Source organism: Nilaparvata lugens, chromosome 3, assembly GCF_014356525.2.
Source record: "Nilaparvata lugens isolate BPH chromosome 3, ASM1435652v1, whole genome shotgun sequence".
Lineage (NCBI taxonomy): Eukaryota > Metazoa > Arthropoda > Insecta > Hemiptera > Delphacidae > Nilaparvata > Nilaparvata lugens.
In genome coordinates, this window is record NC_052506.1 from 50,109,395 (window position 1) to 50,129,086 (window position 19,692).

The 19,692-nt window shown below is 34.2% G+C and overlaps 1 protein-coding gene across 3 annotated transcripts in view; it reads right to left on the bottom strand.

The window, feature by feature from the left end:
* Positions 1 to 19,692, bottom strand: part of LOC111057223 (vacuolar protein-sorting-associated protein 36) — a 57,543-nt gene that overhangs the window by 12,591 nt on the left and 25,260 nt on the right. For 2 of the 3 annotated variants that reach the window (XM_039423941.1, XM_039423940.1), the window contains exons 4-5: positions 13,485 to 13,649; positions 567 to 731 (exon numbers count right to left, since the gene is read on the bottom strand). In XM_039423941.1, the coding sequence (XP_039279875.1) occupies positions 567 to 731; positions 13,485 to 13,649 (330 nt within the window). The remainder of the gene's footprint in view (positions 1 to 566; positions 732 to 13,484; positions 13,650 to 19,692) is intronic. The other variant, XM_039423942.1, reaches the window with a different exon arrangement.

A 19,692-nucleotide genomic window follows, 5' to 3' on the forward strand; every position in this document is an offset into this window, starting at 1 on the left:
GATATAAAGTATATTTTGTGTCACTACTTTTGTTATAAAGCCTCTTCGTTTCAATTTCTAGTTATTTTAAGGATTTTTTAAGCAATTCTCACCAGCGGGCGAAGATTTATCTTTTTGCTAGTGATGTCTAGAAATACTATAATTATTTTTTCTTCTCTCATGTATATGCAAGTATGTGTATTATGTGTATTTGTATTATGTAAATTTTATTTTTATTTTTGCTCATGTGTGTATGTGTATGAGTAAAGTGTTTTTTTTTTTTGCAATAAAGTAGGCTATATAGATAAAGAAAGATAAAGATTGTAATAATATGAAAAGCCTACACCTTCTTTGGTTGGATGAGTTGATTGGATTTGTTGTCAACATCACGTGTCTATGTTATACTGTAGATCTCTAGAGTTACTAAAATGTTGAACTCTTCAACCTCAAAGCATAATACCACTATTAACACCAATACATATTCCAATAAAATGAAATATATGTAGTGGATGATGTAATAAAGTGATTAAGTACAGACTTGAATCTATCAAACTGGATGAAATTATGAAAACATATTTGCTTCTTACAATGATTGGCTGTTCCATTATTTCTGCCAATTGTCGAGCCAAACTCTGGTAATACTGATTATCATTGTTGAAAGAGTTTCTGGTAACTGGATCATTTATACCAAGACTCAGAAGATAGGACTTGAATCGAACTGTTTCATCTTCAGTTATATCGCCTTGCTTCTCCTGAAAAATAAATATGTGTTGGTTACCTTCAAAAAGCTCATAAAGCATTGAAATCATAAATTATAGCATCAAAACTTCAAGTAAATTTCTGCTACCATGCTCAAAAAACATATCTGAAACGTGATTTCTTTATTTTTGGATTTGAATGGGTCACTGGAACACGTTTGAAGTCTGATAATAAAGAATCTATTTGCGTCAACTCAAACTTTGAATACAGAGCTACTAGTCAGAATTATGGCTAAATAAGATGTACCTATAGGCCTACTAAAATATAAGGGATTCAAATCTATAGAAACTTATAGGACTTTACTTTTTTTTCTTAGAATATTTATACAGTTTTAATATCAAGGAGTTTATTGGGGCTTATCAGTTAGTAGGACAATAATTATTATTGATTTACAATCAACAACAAAAAAATTGCTACACGATTTTAATGATTGGAAAGAATATTATTGACCGAGCGAAGTGAGGTCTAAGATCCAAGTCGACGGTTTGGCATTTCTCTTGATGTTTAAATGTTTGAATGTTAAAATGTTTAAGGGCCGGTTTCCGAGCTTGAGATCTATAAGTTCTGGACTTACAGAGTCCTGGACTAAAATAATATCCTGGGTCTAAATTGACTTTCTGAGTCACGATGTTATCTTCTAAACTCCGGGGTTTAATAAGTTCTCGACTTATTTGAGTCCAGGACTTCAACGCAGTAAACATGAGGGAAATTCACAATATTTTGCTGTTGTATTGTTAGCATTATAGGAAAACGGAAACAGCTGATTGCAGCCGGATGATTCAAATAAGCATGCTAACCAAACTATTTTGTAAAAATACGTTTCGATTTCTTTGTAGGCCTATTCGAAGCAAAACCTTTGAAAGGTGAATGAATGAACATTTAATTTTACATTATGCTATTATTGATCATTGATCCTAACTACAGTAACTATATTACCCACAGTATGGACATTGGATTTTTTACAATTCAATTTTCCAATATATTTTAGATTCCAAATATTTTAATTTTACAATGGAGCTTATATGGGATTATAAGTAAAATCGCTTGCTTTTACTTATTAAAGTAGATTTTTGTGATTATTAACTTCGATATAATTTCTTTCATGTTTTTTCTATATTCCCAATATAGTTTTGGAACTTGAAATAGTAAATCGTAGATAATAGCGAGTAAAAATGAAAGGTAGGTAACGTAACCTGAAAGCTGAACTTCCAAAAAAAATACCATAAAACTTTTGAAATGTGTCATGATATTGTAATAAATTCTGTTCCATTGACAAATAATAAAGTTCTCATATCTATTTCTAGAAGCATGATGGAATTCTCATCACAATAGATTCCATAGCATTTAAATAGTTTGTTTTATTCAGCCAATAAGTCTGACGAAAATATTGTAAAGCACAACATTGAATATAAACTCTGGAAGAGCCAAGTATTCTAGCCTAGTACTACTTGATGAATTTAATAAACATGTAAGAAATTGAAAAATAACACACATAACCATTATTGTTTATATTTAGTGATATTTCTAATCTTAACCACTGCTCGTGGTAATGCAACTCGAAAATCATATCAATAGCTATTGTACCAACATCTTATGGGTAGGGTACTCAGTACTGAAGAGAATGAATCAGAGAAGTCAAGACGTCTTTAATCAGCACTTAATCATGGTTAAATACTTCATAAAATGTTATATTCAATTGAGCCACGAAAAATATTTTGAACCAATAAATGGGATGAGGAAATACACAAAATTGAAATTTATCTTTCTACATATTTATATAGATCACTGGTTCCCAATAAGTTGTCCGCGAAAGCTCTAGAAGTGGTCCGCGAGGAGTCCGAGGGAAGGAAAATTGATGTTTTAAGCTTTATTAGTGTTTTTTAAAGTTATCTTTTTCGTCTATATTAAAGTATAATCAATTTCTCTTCGAAAATGATATATCAAACACATCTTAAGTTCATAATATGTTTCCAATCGGTTAAATAAGTGATAAGTTCCAAATGTCTAATGCTATAAGATAGGACTTGAAAGTTTGTTAGGAATCTTAATGGCGGATTTGTACCATGTGACCGAGCTAACCAATCAGAAGCGTGACAGTCAATGGCCATACTGTGGGTAATATAGTTACTGTAGTCCTAACCAGTGATTTTGGAATAAAAATTTTACTAGGCTATTGAGTTTGAAAACGTATTTGTTTTGAAAAACCTGGAATAATAATTTATTATTGATATATTGTTATTATTAATAAGTTGAATATGACATTGATTAATGACATTAAGATTGGAATATAAATTCCTAGGCAATCCTTGTATTATTTTTCTTGAACATTTTTTAGGTTATGTCAGTTATAAAATAAGGTTAGTTTTTACATGATACAATTTTATTCTAAAATGAACTTACCAACTATAAATTATGAATTTAGATGGACTAATCCAAATAATTAAGGTATTCCATGACAACTATTTGGCTTTTTATCTACTCCAAAACAATAACTAAATTGTGTTTGCTCAGTTGAGTCTAGAACTTGAATTTAAACCCTACCCCAGTCGAGGGTTTAAAATCACGCTGTTTCAAGTCCTGGACTTAACGATTTTTGATAAATCCTTGACTCGGAAAGAGGCGAAAATCTAATTCAAGTCCTGGACTTATAATCCCTTCACTCAAAAACCGAAATCATAAACTCCAGGGTCTAACGTGATCTCTAAACTCCAGGGTCTATTTGAATCCTCGACTACGATAACGCTCTGACTCGGAAAGCCAATTTTCTAACTCCAGAGTTTAAAGCTAGTTAAAGTAATACCTACTATTACTTCAGGCCTCACAACTGAAGCTCTAATGACTATGACGTCATCACATGTAGATCGATGATCTACTGGCGGTAAGCAAGTGAAATAAGAGCGCTGATGCTTGTTATCACATCTGATATGGTAATCAACAAAATTGGAATAACAAACTCAATTTTCACGGTCTTCCATTTCAATGAATATGGTTTGTTTATCATTCTTCTAACATGCGTTTGTAAAAAGTAATGATGAATTTGGAGCTTTAAATCATGGGATACTGTTGTGTACCTAATTGTTGCGGGAATTATAACAAGACTCTAAAAGTTTCCGTACGGTATTTTCTTTTTCGAAAGATGAAACTTTGAAACGAAAATGGATACAAGCGATAAGAAGAAAGAGCTTCAATTCTACAAAACAACGGTTTACGTGAAAAGTATAAGAACAGTGTAAATAAAGTGTGAGTGGAAAATTTAATTAATGTGTACGTTATGTGTACAGTAAATTGTTCCAGTTCCAATAGTAAATTGTTCCATCACGTGACAAGTGCAAAATGTTCCCATGGAACGCCATTTCAAAATCGTTGGTTCAAGCTTTTGGCGCGCACATATAAAGTTGATTCACACTAAAATGTGTCGTTTACTAGCTGCGTGAATGAAGAAAGGCTGTTTTACAAACCTACCGTCCAGAAAAGTGTAAATTTATATTATTCCATTACTCTCAAACTTTCTATCGAGAAAAATTCATTGGAATCCATTGAATGGTTATCAAACATCATATTGTTGGTTATGTATTCTATGCTATGCAATGGTAAACAAACTATCAGCGCATGCGCAGAGAAGCAAGCAGACTACAATAATCGACCAATGAGAGCTCAGATAGTTGGAACCTGTTGGAGCTGTACCAGGTCGGACAATTTACCACACTTCGACTGTGGGGCAGAAATTTGGAGCTGAAACAGGATTCTGGAACAGAATCTGTCAAAATTCCTCCCATGGAACGTGAAAATTTTTACTTGGTAAATTGTGAATCGGACAATTTACCACATTCCAGGTACACAAAACGGGCCCAATGTGTGAAAGAACAGTGTAAATGAAATGTGAAATAACAGTGTACTTAATTAGAGTGTGGAAGAACAATGTAAATAAAGTGTGTGAAAGAACATTTGAACTGATAAATTTAAAATAAATCCAAAGTGTTGGAACTGTCCATAACATCATAACATTAAAGGATTTACCAAACTAAAAAAACATTTTCCTGATGAGTTTCTTTGTAACACAGATTTATTGTGATCAAGTTTGTAAGAGTCTCTTTCCTAAAAAAAGTGTCATCTAATAAGTTTTATCTTTGATTTACCTCTCTTTTAAGCTAAAACTTCTTTACGATTAATTAAAGGCTTATTTTGAACATAATAGACTACTCTCTGATAACCAATATGGTTTTAGGAGAAATCGTAGTACAGGCGACAATGTTTTGAGGCTTGTAAAAGAAGTAATCAACGAAAACCATAAATATGTCAAATTTAGACGTTTTGATAATATGACCAAAGCGTTTGAAACTGTTGATCATGCTATATTATGTCATAAACTATCTTACTACGGGTTGAATTAATTGGCTGTTGACATTATTTATTCAGTCCTTAAGTCGACCTTATTTAAACAGTATGTTTTAAAAAATGGCGAGTATTCCAGAGGTGGAATAGTCAAATACAGTGCCACAAGGGTCCATTCTTGGTCCACTGTTATTCATTGTTTATACGATTTACACGTATAAATGATTTGCCTAATATTATTGATTCTTGTAATGACGATAGTGCTTCGTATTTGTTTGCAGATGACTTAGGTTTGAAAGTAGCTAATAAGAATAAAGATCATTTGTATTCTATAATATTGAATAATACCTCTAAAATTTTAGATTGGTGTGCAGCAAACAATTTGAGCATTAATTCCACAAAAACCGAGGATAAAACTTTTAGCTATGACAGAAAAATTAATGACATAAACTCAATTAAGTTTCTTGGCGTGAGAATTGATACCAACCTGACTTGGAAATGCCATATAACATACATATATAGAAAAATCAACAGGGGCATCTTCCTTCTACGAAGATTATGTAATATTGTAGATATGTCTGTTCTAATGAGTGTTTATTTTGTCCATATTCATAGTCTTTCACTATATGGAATCCAGCTGTGGGGAAATGGCTCAACTACTGACATCTTGTTTAAATGTCAAAAGAAAGCAGTGAGAATAATTTGCCATAACGCTCCTCGTACTCCATGCAAATCATTATTTACTGAACTCGGACTATTAAGACTGCCATCTTTGTATGTATTGTCATGCTTGATTTCAGTGAAGAAAACTGAAAATGAATATGATGTTAACTCTAGTTTACACCAACATAACACTAGAAATAGGAATAATATAAGAGTCTAGTATTGTCAATTTACAAGTTCTCAAAAAAACTAGCAATACATATCAATAAAACTTTATAACGCTTTGCCTGAAAATATCAAAAGAATGAGCTTTAATAGTTACTGTAAATATTTAAAAAAAGCACTGGTCAATGAATGTTTATATAAAGTTGAAGATTTCTTTGTAATCGATTTTTAAACTGATGTTTTCTGTGTTATTAATGACGTTGTTGTAACATTTTAATGTTGTGTGACAATAAATTATTTGAATTTGAATTTACGGCGAAACGCGGTAATAGATTTTCATGAAATTTGACAGGTATGTTCCTTTTTTAATTGCGCGTCGACGTATACACAAGGTTTTTTACCATACACAAAATTTTGCATTTCAAGGATAATATAAAAGGAAAAAGGAGCCTCCTTCATACGCCAATATTAGAGTAAAAATCTGGTGTGGCGCACTCACACAACTTTCCTTGCCGTTATGAAAATTGATCACCTGACGCTAGTGTTCCCGCGAATCTCAAGTCTACTATTCAAAGATTTGAGCCAGCTGGTGACAGGACTATAACGCTGGAGACACACGAGGTCTGCTATCTCTTCATAGTGAATGATTTAATAGAATCAACAGTTGCCAACAGTTTGCAATTCAATAATCACATTTTCTCAAATTTCAAGCCTATTTTCAATTTTAGATGGAAATGTTACTAGACATTAATTGAAGAGATTCTCATGCTCAATCTTTTCAACTCGAAATTTTTCGTTTAAATTATATCTGAGACCTGATAATTGGAAATCTAAAATCAAACTTTGCATAGATGGGGTGGAGCTCCTGAAATTTTTACATATATGGGACTTGTGGCAGTTGATGCAGCTTATCGATGACTATTCCAGGTATAACTTTAATCAAAATCGTAGGAGCCGTTTTCGAGAAAATCGCGAAAAAACCCTGTTTTTGACAACATTTTCGCCATTTTAGCCGCCATCTTGAAACGTATTTGATCGAAATTGTTCGTGTCTGATCCTTATAATGTAAGGACCTTACGTTTCAAATTTCAAGTCATTCCGTTCATTGGGAGATGAGATATCGTGTACACAGACGCACATACACTCATACACACACACACACACACACACACACATACAGACCAATACCGAAAACCACTTTTTTGGACTCAGGGGACCTTGAAACATATAGAAATTTAGAAATTGTGGTACCTTAATTTTTTTCGGAAAGCAATACTTTCCTTACCTATGGTAATAGGGCAAGGAAAGTAAAAATCAGACTATAGAATTATTCATAACTAGCCGTCAGGCTCGCTTCGCTTGCCATATCCGTCTAGCCAGGGGGCTCCGCCCCCTGGACCCCCGACTGGATCGTCCAAGAATGAGATCAGCAGGCTCGCTCCGCTCGCCTGCATTTTTATCATATGTTAGAACGATCCAGTCGGGGGTCCAGACTAAACATCTGGCTACACGGATATGGCAAGCGAAGCGAGCCTGACGGCTAGTAATATAATATTCCCAGGATTGAAGTAGCAGTGCCCAATCAATTTTTCCGCGATGAATGCATTTAAATCTTCAACTTGGTGCCAACCTAACAAAGTCAACTCAACTTAATGCCAACCTGACAAAATTATTAATTTAGTTGCCAGTTAACAACTGTTTCGAAGAGGTACTCTATCTAGATTATAGTTCTATAGTAACATATATATGGAAATTTCAATTATAATTAAGAAATTGGGAGAAGAAGAATATACATGCTAAAAGACGAACTTTGAACCCTTAAAAACAACCCTTAGAGTTGAAATTTTGCCAAAAGATATCTTAGTGCGCCTCTAAAGGGCCAACTGAACATACCTACCAAATTTGAACGTTTTTGGTCCGGTAGATTTTTTAGTTATGCGAGTGAGTGAGTGAGTGAGTCAGTCAGTCAGTGAGTGAGTGCCATTTCGCTTTTATATATATAGATAAATCAGCTGACAAGTGATTACACAGATGTGTGGAGAAGCCAGTCTATTGCTGTATTTCCATAAGGTCTATGGTTTCAATCTACAGTAACTAAATAATATTACCCACAGTATGGTCATTGACTGTCACGCTTCTGATTGGTTAGCTCGGTCACATGGTACAAATCCGCCATTAAGATTCCAAACAAACGTTCAAGTCCTACCTTATAGCATTATAAATTTGGAAGTTATCACTTCTTTTACCGACTGTAAACATATTTTGAACACATTTTCGAAGGGAAATTGATTATACTTTAATATAGGCAATAATAGTTATTGTATATCTAGAGTGAAAAGTACGACTTTTTCTCCCTGTGGGAAAAAGTTTGAAGCCCGAGGCAAAGCCGAGGGCAACAATTTTCCTGAGGGAGAAAAAGTATTTTTCGCTCGTGATGTACACAACATGTTTCCTCCATCTACTTTTTTTTATAGAAACTGCAAATAAAATCATTTTAATAACTTATGTATTGGTACAATGTTTCCTAACAACATAACCTAAAATCTAAAACCTAAAAACCGGTCGGCTGATTGGCACTGCCGATTGCGCTATCTGTCGGCTAAAGTTGTAACAATTATATCAGCTGAGCGGCTACCAAAAATGGCTGACTGCAGATACCGCGTTTCAGATTTGAATTGCAGATCAAAAATATTTGTTGGCTGGTATTTTAAATAGAATAAAATATTATAAAAATTGTATAAATTTTTATCGTCTACTAATATTAAGAATATAATATCATAGGCCTACAAACATATATTTCATGAGTTGATCAAATTTCTTGTTGTGGTATTGAATTCAGTTGACTCAATGACATACACCTCTATTACGCTTTCTCATCTGAGCTTAGACCTTCTAACTTATTACAATGTGAGTTTTTGAAATAGAGATGCTTCCCATGTTATTTAAATGGAGTCACTTTTCCTCCCTAGGGAGTTTTTCTGTTTTTTACTACCGAGGGCGAAAAAGTGACACTTTAGTATTATGTTTCAGGGAGTAAAGTAAGTACTTTAGACAGTAGGTGGAGGAAAAGAAAATTTTAAAAACACTAATAAAGCTTGAAACATTAATTTTCCTTCCTTCGGACTCATCGCAGACTACTTCTAGAGCTTTCGCGGACAAATTATTGGGAACCAGTGATCTAGATAAATATGCCAAAGATAAATTTCAATTTTATTGTATTTCCTCATCCAATATATTTGATCGAACTTCAAATAGGCCTAATCCAATTTCAAAATACTTTTTGCGGCTCAATTAAATATAACATTTTATGACATTTTTAACCATGATTAAGTGCTGATTAAGTAGTACGTCTTGACTTCTATTATTGATTCTCTTCAGTACTGAGTACCCTATCCATAACATGTTCAATAATTGGACAATAGTTATTGATATAATATGGATTTAGAGTTGCATAACAAGAGCTTAAGATTTGAAATATTACTAAATATGAATAATAATGATAATGTGTTTTCTTTTTCAATTGCTTACATGTTTATTCAAATCATTAAGTAGAACACTTATTGACATAGGCTGCTTTTAAATTAATAAAACAAAATGAATCTTATAGCACCCTTTATTCTTTAAAAAACATTAAAATAGTTGAACAACTAGTTTCGGTTTGCACCATCTTCAGGTTCTAAAATAAAATAAAATTCAATAACTGTTTACAAATTGATATAAAACGAATGTTTAAATTCATTGACCGAGCGAAGTGAGGTCTAAGATTCAAGTCGACGGTTTGGCATTTCTCTTAATGTTTAAATGTTTATATGTTGCGCATTTACGGCGAAACGCGGTAATAGATTTTCAAGAAATTTGACAGGTATGTTCCTTTTTAAATTGCGCGTAATATATTGCAAGGATAATATAAAAGGAACAAGGAGCCACCTTCATACGCCAATATTAGAGTAAAAATCAGATTATAGAATTATTCATCATAAATCAGCTGTCGAGTTGATTATAAATCGCATGCCATGACGCATGCTATTCAATATCTCAATGTAACTTGATGAAAAATCCGCAGCTGTGTAGACTATAAATTGCATTCCTCATTGAATGCAATTTTTATGCACTATCAAATAGGATGCAAAGAACTTAATATAAAAGCTTGTCTGGGCGCCTTGATGTGTTCTGGATTTCTCGCGCTAAATTTCGGAAAGCGTTATTATGATAATAATTAAATCTTGTGTTAGCACGATCTGATCGAATAAATAGTTGGTGTATCAGTGTGGATGTGGTTTGGTACGTCGTTCAGTTATAAATGTTATTTATTCTATTGATAAAATTTTTGTTCATTGTTTGTTATTATATTCTTTAATTTTTATAAGTTTTTGAATTTTGAATTCTCAATTTGTTTTTATTTTTAATTTTTTCATAAGTATTTGAAATCTTTGTATTTTTCATTTTTGCATTAGGTGGTATTTTCGTTGTTTATAGTTTATATAATTTATTATTGCATAATTTCGTATTATTTTTCTTTTTTCTTTTGTATCTGTACAATTTTTATTGTTAAGGAGATATATTTGGTGAAACCCGTTGTCTCCATTGTGAATAAATAAATAAATTAACTATAGATTGCGTGCAATAGCGCATGCAATTAATAACTAAAATAACATAGTATTGTCTCTCGAACTTTCTCTGCTTTGAACTCAGGCTGTCCTGTTGACAGTATGTCTTGAAGGATATTAGCGTTTGATGTTATAATTCTTGATACACCAACCCCAACAGCTATTAGCCGTTTTCACACTGATATCTCGCCGACACGACATACAGACGGGATTTACTCTGATGGACAGTATAAGATGAGGCTGCGGTTTATAACTGCGCGAGGTCTACTGTTCACAGAACTACTAGTATGACTAAATGATATGTTCAATATAATTAGTTTATACATACATACATACATATCCGGGTCCCGTTCCAGCTAGTGCCGGGTCTGGGTGTTTACAATGCCTCTCCATCTTGTTCGGTCCTCCCACCATCGCTCGTCCTCCACCTGCCGCCATCGGTGTCCTCTCTTCTCCACTTCGTTGGCCACTGAGTCTGTCCATCGTCGTCGCGGTCGTCCTCTTGGTCTCCTCCCTTCAATCCTCATCTCCTCCATTCTCCTTGGCAGCCGATCCTCTCTCATTCTCTTCATGTGCCCAAACCAGCGTAGTCTCATACTTTCAACCTTTTCCCTTATACTCCCCATGATCAATTCTCTTCTTATATCCTCATTTCTAACTCTGTCTCTTCGTGTCTTCCCCTTTATTAGTTTATAATTTTAACAAAAATAATTAGTCATATGAATTTAAACAAATGTTCGTTTTTTATCAATTTGTAAACAGTTATTGAATTTTATTTTATTTTGGAACCTGAAGTTGGTGCAAACCGAAACTAGTTGTTCAACTATTTTAATGTTTTTTAAAGAATAAAGGGTGCTATAAGATTTATTTTGTTTCATTAAGTAGAACTATGGCTAGAACAATTGGCTTTTCCACAGTTTATATCCAATGTTGTGTTTAAAATATTTTCGTCAGACTTATTGGCTGCCAACTAATAAAACAAAATATTTGAATGTTATGGAATCTATTGTGATGAGAATTCCATCATAATTCCACAAATAGATATGAGAACTTCATTATTCTTTGTCAATAGAACAAAATTTATTACAATATCATGACATATTTCAAAAGTTTTTTGGAGATTCAGCTTTCAGGATACGTTACCTACCTTTCATTTTTACTCGCTATCATCTACGAATTACTATTTCAAGATCAAAAACTATATTGGAAATATAGAAAAAACATTAAAGAAATTATATCCAAGTTAATATTCACAAAAATATGCTCTAATAAGTAAAGGCAAGCGATTTTACTTATAATCGCCTATAAGCTCCATTGTAAAATTCAAATATTTGGAATCTTCATGGCGGCGGCGGGAAAAAATTCCAATGGCCATACTGTGGGTAATATAGTTACCGTATTTCAATCAGGTACTTGTGGATGAGAATACTGCGTGAGGTCTACTGTTCACAGAACTACTAGTACTGTATTATGAAATGATATTCAGGTATTGAAGAACATACTCCACATCATGATGATTATTATAGGAATCCAATGTTTAAATTGGAGTTTTAGTGACATAACCAGCTCTTGTTGACCTATCTACATCTACAATCTAGTCTTGAACTGGGAAATTAAGATAAGTCTATCTTGGATTAGTAGCACATCCGTTATTGGAGATGGAAGGAGACATAAATTCTTATTAATCGCAGTAGGCTACTTTCATTGATGGATATAGCACTACATAGGTTAGCCGCTGGTTGTTATTCGGCCTGTATCTATCTGGATGTGTTTTTCAGCCAAAAGCTCTTGCTAAACTTTAAAGTCAACAATAGATAAGCGGTCAGTTGTGTACTTGTTCATTTTTGAGCTGTTGATATCAGTATTTTATAATGATGACTGAATGATGTTCACAAAGCCTTGATGTTAATTTGAATTATAGACATTTCTTGGGTTTTGGGAACGCACAGTCAATGATTGAGGCTTCACTGAAAGAGGCCTTTCAAAGAAAACCTATTTTTGTGGAGATGTGACAGAGTGAAATAACACCTACGACCCACACTATAGACGATAGACTCTGGGACGATAGATCATCCCATTGATGATTGATTTTATAGGAAATGATTCAATCTGAATAAAATATGTTTTTTCACAAAATCGATTGATATCCGGATCTGAATCAAAAACCGTATCATTGCCCGAGCGAAGTGAGGTCTAAGATTCAAGACGACGGTTTGGCATTTCTCTTAATGTTTGAATGTTTATATGTTGCGCATTTACGGTGAAACGCGGTAATAGATGTTCATGAAATTTGACAGGTATGTTCCTTTTTGAATTGCGCGTCGACGTATATACAAGGTTTTTGGAAATTTTGCATTTCAAGGATAATGTAAAAGGAAAAAGGAGCCTCCTTCATACGCCAATATTAGAGTAAAAGTCAGACTATAGAATTATTAATCATAAATCAGCTGTCTAGTGGACTATAATACTACCCGTTCAGAAACATCGAACATCTTGAAAATGAATCTTTCCATCAACGTTAGTAGACAACAGTTGACTATAATACAACCCGTTCAAAAACATCGAACATCTTGAAAATGTATCTTTCCATCAGCGTTGTAGACAGTTGCAGCCAGACCTGATAACAGCGCTCACACTCACATTCAGGAACAACACATCGCGGTACGTTAGGACAGAAAGCTCTATGTTTTTTTAGGATTTTTTTCTAGACATTTTAAATTGATAAATTATTTATTAATTTTTGAGAAAACATAACAAACGGTCAATGTAACTTACTGAGCGCGAGGTCTACTGTTCACAGAACTACTAGTATAGACTAAAAACTAACGGCCAGTTGCACAATCACAAGAAATGACGTCATCTAGCGGAAACAATCAATAAATCCGACGACAATGAAGCGTCATTGTTCCTGTGGTTTCAATTCAAATAGATTTTCGTGCAACTGGTAATACTAATAAAATAAATTGCTTACATACTTACTCTGATTTTGGAAGATATAGCTTTTGAGATCTTGACCATGTCATTTGCCATGCTCATTAGTTTATTCAGATCTTTGAATGCAGCTGATATATTCTCATCTGTAGTTTTTTGTTTCTCTTGAATACCTCTCTCAATGCCAACAATACCAGTTCTCAGTTTGATTCCCTGGAATAATTAAAATAGATGATTAATCAAATCATAGTGGAATTCTTACCTACTGTTATTGATTACTTATTTATAAATTTACTAGCAGGAACCCGTGCTCCGCAACGATCTATTTTATAACTTGACAAACTTAAAACTTGAGTAATGAAATTTTGAATAATTAAAAATAGGCCATCCTTGTTAATTAAGAATCTATATGCAAAATTTCAAGTTAATAAGTCAGTAGTTCAGACGTGATGATGCGTCAAACATAATTTTCCTATCCCGTTCGTGTATAAGCCAGCTCTTTACTTTATTATAGAATATCGGTGCACCGAGCTTCGCTCGTTATCTTATACTATTAAAAAAGCAACTTCTGTTTTTATGTTTATATGTTTAGATGTTTATATGTTTGTATTTCACCGGATCTCGAAAACGGCTCTAACGATTCTCACGAAATTGAGAACATAGTAGGTTTTGGAAGGCCCATGTCAAGAAGAAGAGAGAAGAGCTTGGAATCAAATATAAGAAGCTGTATTGGCTGATCGGAAGAAACTTCATCCTTTCAATCCGAAACAAAGTACTTCTGTACAAACAGATATTAAAGCCAGTATGGGCGTATCGTATACAACCTTGGGGTGTACCAAAGACAGCAACATCAATGTCTTACAACGTTTTCAAAACAAAGTGCTAAGGAACATTGTGGATGCTCCTTGGTATGTCAGGAACAGCGATCTTCATAGAGACCTGCACGACGACCTGGTGTCCACCGAGATCCAGAGGCATACGGAGAGGCACGAGGGGCGACTGCACCAACATGACAACGTCGAGACGATCCAGCTGACAGACAGTGCAGGGTTGGTGCGGAGGCTCAAAAGGAGGAAACCGTTTGAACTAGTGTAGTGCTTGTTCAAGTAGTGTCCAGTGGAAGAGCAGAGCAGTGATTGAGTGAATCTAGCTTCTATAGTGCTGTCAATAAGTGTAAATATTAATTAAACAATAGCAGTAAGAGTTCCTAATGAGAAATTCACTGTTCAAGTGAAATTAGCTCATGGTCTTTAGGCTATAGTATTGACCAATTGAAAAAAAATAGTAGGTTTATAATATAAAGACTAGATTGCACTAGTAGTCCAGGCAATGAATGATCAAAAAGGGGTATAGAGGGAAATGTTTGGAAGACAATTTTTGACCTCACAGTTCTGTTAAGGGTAGTAAGGAGGTGAAAAAATCAAAAGTCCCCACCCCTACCCCCTGTGCTAAGGGGTCGGGTGGTTTAAAGGTACCATTTTTTGGTTTCTCGCTTAAAACTCGAAAACTATGCATCCTAAGGACTTGACTGTTATATAATAAATTAAAGCTTACATAATTTCCTACAATATTCGACGGTTTGGCATTTCTCTTAATGTTTAAATGTTTGTCGTCAGCCGAACGCGGTAGAGTAGACATCGTAGTGCCAGCGTAGTCTTACTGTAGATTTAGCAAACAGTATTCTAGCCGTCAGCAATAATAAAATTATTGTCTTTAAACTATAACAGTTGAAAAGTATTCGTAGTGTTATGAAGTGTATTTCCATAAAAAACTTCAATTATGGATAATTCGGGATCTCAATTCCGTACACCGGTGAAATTGCCGCCTCTTCTAGCTCCAGAGTTTGAGGAGGAAGATGAATATTCGGAGAGATGCAGCTTTATCAACTTGGAGGATCAGAATGCGAGCAGAATCATGGACCAGAGTTTACTGGAAGACGTGGGAACTCTTCACGATCTTTACTCCGATCTCATTAAATGGGGCAGTGAGCGGACATCTCGAGCGGATTTTGATCAATACAGTGCTCTGTGCAACAAGCTGGCATTGATCATAACCAGAGTTGAAACGAGGAAAAAAACCCAGGAGAAAGAAAAGAACGAAGTTCTATGCAGACTGGACACATTGGAAAAAAGCATAAACCAGCTCTCATCGGACTTCAAGAGAGGACAGCCACCCACTACTACTGCTACAAGATCATTTGCAGAAGTAGTGCAAGTTCCAATTAAAATAAATAAACAGCAGCAGCAACAATTGACTGGAAAAAAATTAGTGCGCAAGATAACCGAGAAGAAGAACATCGTGATAGTGAAGCCTGCAGTGGTAACAGTAAGTGATAGTGAAAGCAGTGCAAAAGTCAGAGAAACTTTAAAAAAAACAATTCCGAAAGAAAAATCACTGAAAATAAAAAAACCTAGAGTAATTATATATAATGTATCTAAAGAATTGAGCCAGAGTGATTTAAGTATAGAAATATTCAACAGGAATTTCTCAAACACAATATATAAAGAGAAATTTGATAAAGAATTCAACCCATTATTTAAAGTTGCCACATTAGGAGTTGGCAGAGCAGTCTGCCGTGACTGGTCGAGTTTCGTAACGCTCTGTAAATATTTCGATTTTCGAGTGGTTTTTCTCATAATTTAAAGAAATTTAATGGTGCATTCTGTAGTACTAAAGCTTCTTGTTGTTTTGAGTTGATTAGAATCGCGAATTTTCCGTTTGGTTGTGTGTAATTGTGTGTTTTTTAACGATAAAGGGTTGGATTGTGAGCAGTGTAGACGTTTCAGTATTGTCTTCATCTCAAACTCATCGAAATTGAAGATAAGGTTCACTTGGATTTTCGGCAACTTATAAGCTGTGAGTAATTCAATTCAGCTATAGCTCAGCTATAGCAATCTCCCTTCACTGACTTGCCTTACCCATCCCCTTCCTTCTCACTATCAGGAGCTTCCGATCGTCCTGCCTTGACTGCTCTCTCGGCTATCACTCTTCCCGTCGATCCCCCTCCTTCTTCAATAATTCTAATAGCCACAACGATAATAATTGCGATAAAATACAATACGAAAGTTCATATCTCTTCCCGCGCTTTATTGACGCGTGTGACGATCAGCTGTTTTTAGGTGATCCTTGTTTACTGACGTATCCTAGCAACGGTCTGCAGTGCGGCCTCAGCGCCCGATTTCAAAACAATCTAAAATGAACAAGCCTATGGTGACGCGCAGCAGACGTGAAAGATTGATAAATGGAGGAAACTTAGAACTTAGTAATTTGAAGGACGAACTTTGTAATGAGGTAGTAATTGAATTTGCGATAAATATAAGAAGAACACTTGCAATTATTGCCGATTTATGCACAAACGATTCAATCGCTGACTTGATTCCAAATATTGTTGAAGTATTAAACAAACTGGATAAGTCTATTTCAGACAATAATGATCTGAGAATAACACTGACGGATATCTCAGATGAAAATAAAGCACTGTCTAGGCTTCTGGATGAGGAAAGAAATAAAAGGAAGGTAAATTTTGAGGACTCTCTGTTGTATGAGGATAAGACTGAGGAAGAGATTGGACTGTTGAAATCGCGTATTGAGATTCTAGAGATGGATAAAAAACGACTAAAAGAAGATCTACTGAATAAAACTGCGATAATTGATATAATCCAAACTGAAAACGATAATTTACAGGAGAGAGGAAATATTAATTTTAGAGAGAATGATCCCGGAAATGACTTTATTATACCTAGAAATACGGCAAATCCAAACAATAATAGGATGACTTGTGATATTGAAGTTAATAATAGAAACTCTATGCTTTCTATGGACGAATCGTCAACTTCGGCATGTGAACCTAATAATGCACAAATGTTTCAAGTAGAAGCGGAGGTCCACTACACTGAAGAAATGATAACCAAGGCACAAGTTCATGAATCTGCCACAACTGAAATATTACTATCTCATGATGGCGTCAATCACTCGATTGATAAAGTAGAATCTACTGCTACGAAGCAATTGATTGAACTGCACAATAGAAGCTTGGAATATTACAAAGATTACAATAGTAAGATTCAAAAAGAAATTACTGATTTGCAGAGCTGTTTGGAGGGATGTATAAGAGAAATAAAAGAGGCAGATCGACTCAACATTTCGCTTCAGGAGACAATTGAAGAGTTGAAAAGGGAAGTAACTTTTCTCCGAAGACCCCCTTCTAAAGCTATAAAAGGATGTCCACTGACAGAGGACTGCGATGGAAATATCAACATATGGGCTGATAGTCACGGCAGGGGAATCAGAGAGCTTCTACAACGCTTGCTACCTTCCTATAAGTGCACGGCCTACATTTCTTCTGGGGCCCCGTTTCAAAAACTTTCAAATACTTTTCTTAGTGCAGATCATAGTCATCAGTCGAAAAATGATTGGAATATCATAATAGGAGGAACAAATAGTGTAGATAAATATTTTAGTGATAGAGGTATTGAAGAATATGCAGATCATCTTGTGAGAACTGTAAGAGCAAATTGTGATAAGAATATCATAGTAACCACGGTGCCTTACAGATATGACTTGCAAGCTGACTCAAATGAGAACAAAATGATTTCTAAATTGAATCGTGTGATTTGTAGTCTACCTTACATGTTCAATGTAAACATCATCAATATATGGATGTTTGAAAGAAATAAGCACACGCGACATGGACTTCATATGAATAGAAAGGGAAAGGTCGAACTAAGCAAATTAAGTTACAATCAAATCAAGCAGCAGGCAATCAGCGATCAGGTACAGCCGTGTAATCATAGGGAAAAAAGTCAATGTTTGAGTAGTAATGCTGATGTCACTTCAGATTATGATAATGAAGAGGAAGCCTATTTGAATTATGAAACTGATAAAGATGTATCTCTTGATTTAAACTTGTAAACATTGACAAAAATGATAATTTGGCTAATTTTTCAACTAATGTAAGGAATCACTCTAATGTTTCAATTTATCATGCAAGTAGTATTAAACCTCTAGATAGCGTGAGATGTCAGGATTCTGATGTGAATCTACTCTCCTGGAATGTTCAGGGACTAGGTAATAAAATTGATTACCTGGAAACTATATTGCATGAGAATAATACTGAAATTGTATTGTTGAGTGAGCATTGGCTGAAAAGGGATGATATAATCTATGTAAGTGTTGATAGATTCAAGTTAGGTTCATATTTTGTTAGAAACAATAGAATTCATGGAGGGGCTGCTATCTTTTTGAGAAATGAGCTTGAATTCAGGGAAATAGAGAAAATAAGGGATTTGTCAGTGGAAATGATATGTGAAGCATGCGCTATTAGAATACCGGAATTGAATATTATTGTTGTATCTGTTTATAGGCCATATAGTGTTTCAACGAGCAATTTTAGAAAATTCCTAGAGGTGCTTAATGAAATTTTGAGTTATTTGTTTAATTTTAATTGTAATGTTATTTTGGGAGCTGATTTTAATGTCGATTTCAATGTTGAATCAGAGAACAGAGATGAACTATGTACCTTGTTGGCTAGTTTTAATATGTCTATTACAACTAAGGAAATAACCAGACCAAACATTAATAATATTAATTCACAAGGATCGTGTATAGACAACATTGCCACTGATTTACATTTCAGCCGATGGGAGAGTAAAGTATTACATACAATTTTTTCAGATCATTATGCCTTGAGTCTAAAAGTTAAAATTGAAAAAAAGTCTTGTATCGATAAAAAGAAAAAAACAATACTACTAAGACAAATTAGTGCAGATAGGACAAACCTATTCCTGGCATATCTAGAATCCTTAAACTGGATTTCAGTCTATGAGCTTGATGATATTAGTCATAAAATACAAAAATTTCAAAGCTTGTTTATGGGGGCGGTTAATATGGCTTATCCGCTAGTTAAAAGGAAGATATATCAGAGTAGAGATTATAATAAATGGTATACACCTGAACTGCAAATGTTAAAAATAAAGTGTGAACAATTATTCTATTTGTATAAAGACTGCCTTAGTGACACAATAAAAGAGGAGTATAATAATAGTAAAAAGCAATATAAATTAGCAATAAAAAAAGCCAAACTTGAATTTAACAGTAAATTTATTTCAGATAGTAAAAACAAAACTAAAGCGGCTTGGGAAATAGTTAACAGACATGTTTGTAGGAATAGTAAATCTTCCAAAATTGAATGTGATATGCCAATCAATGACAAAAATAGATTTTTTATAGATAGAGTGGACAAGCAGATAGGAACCAT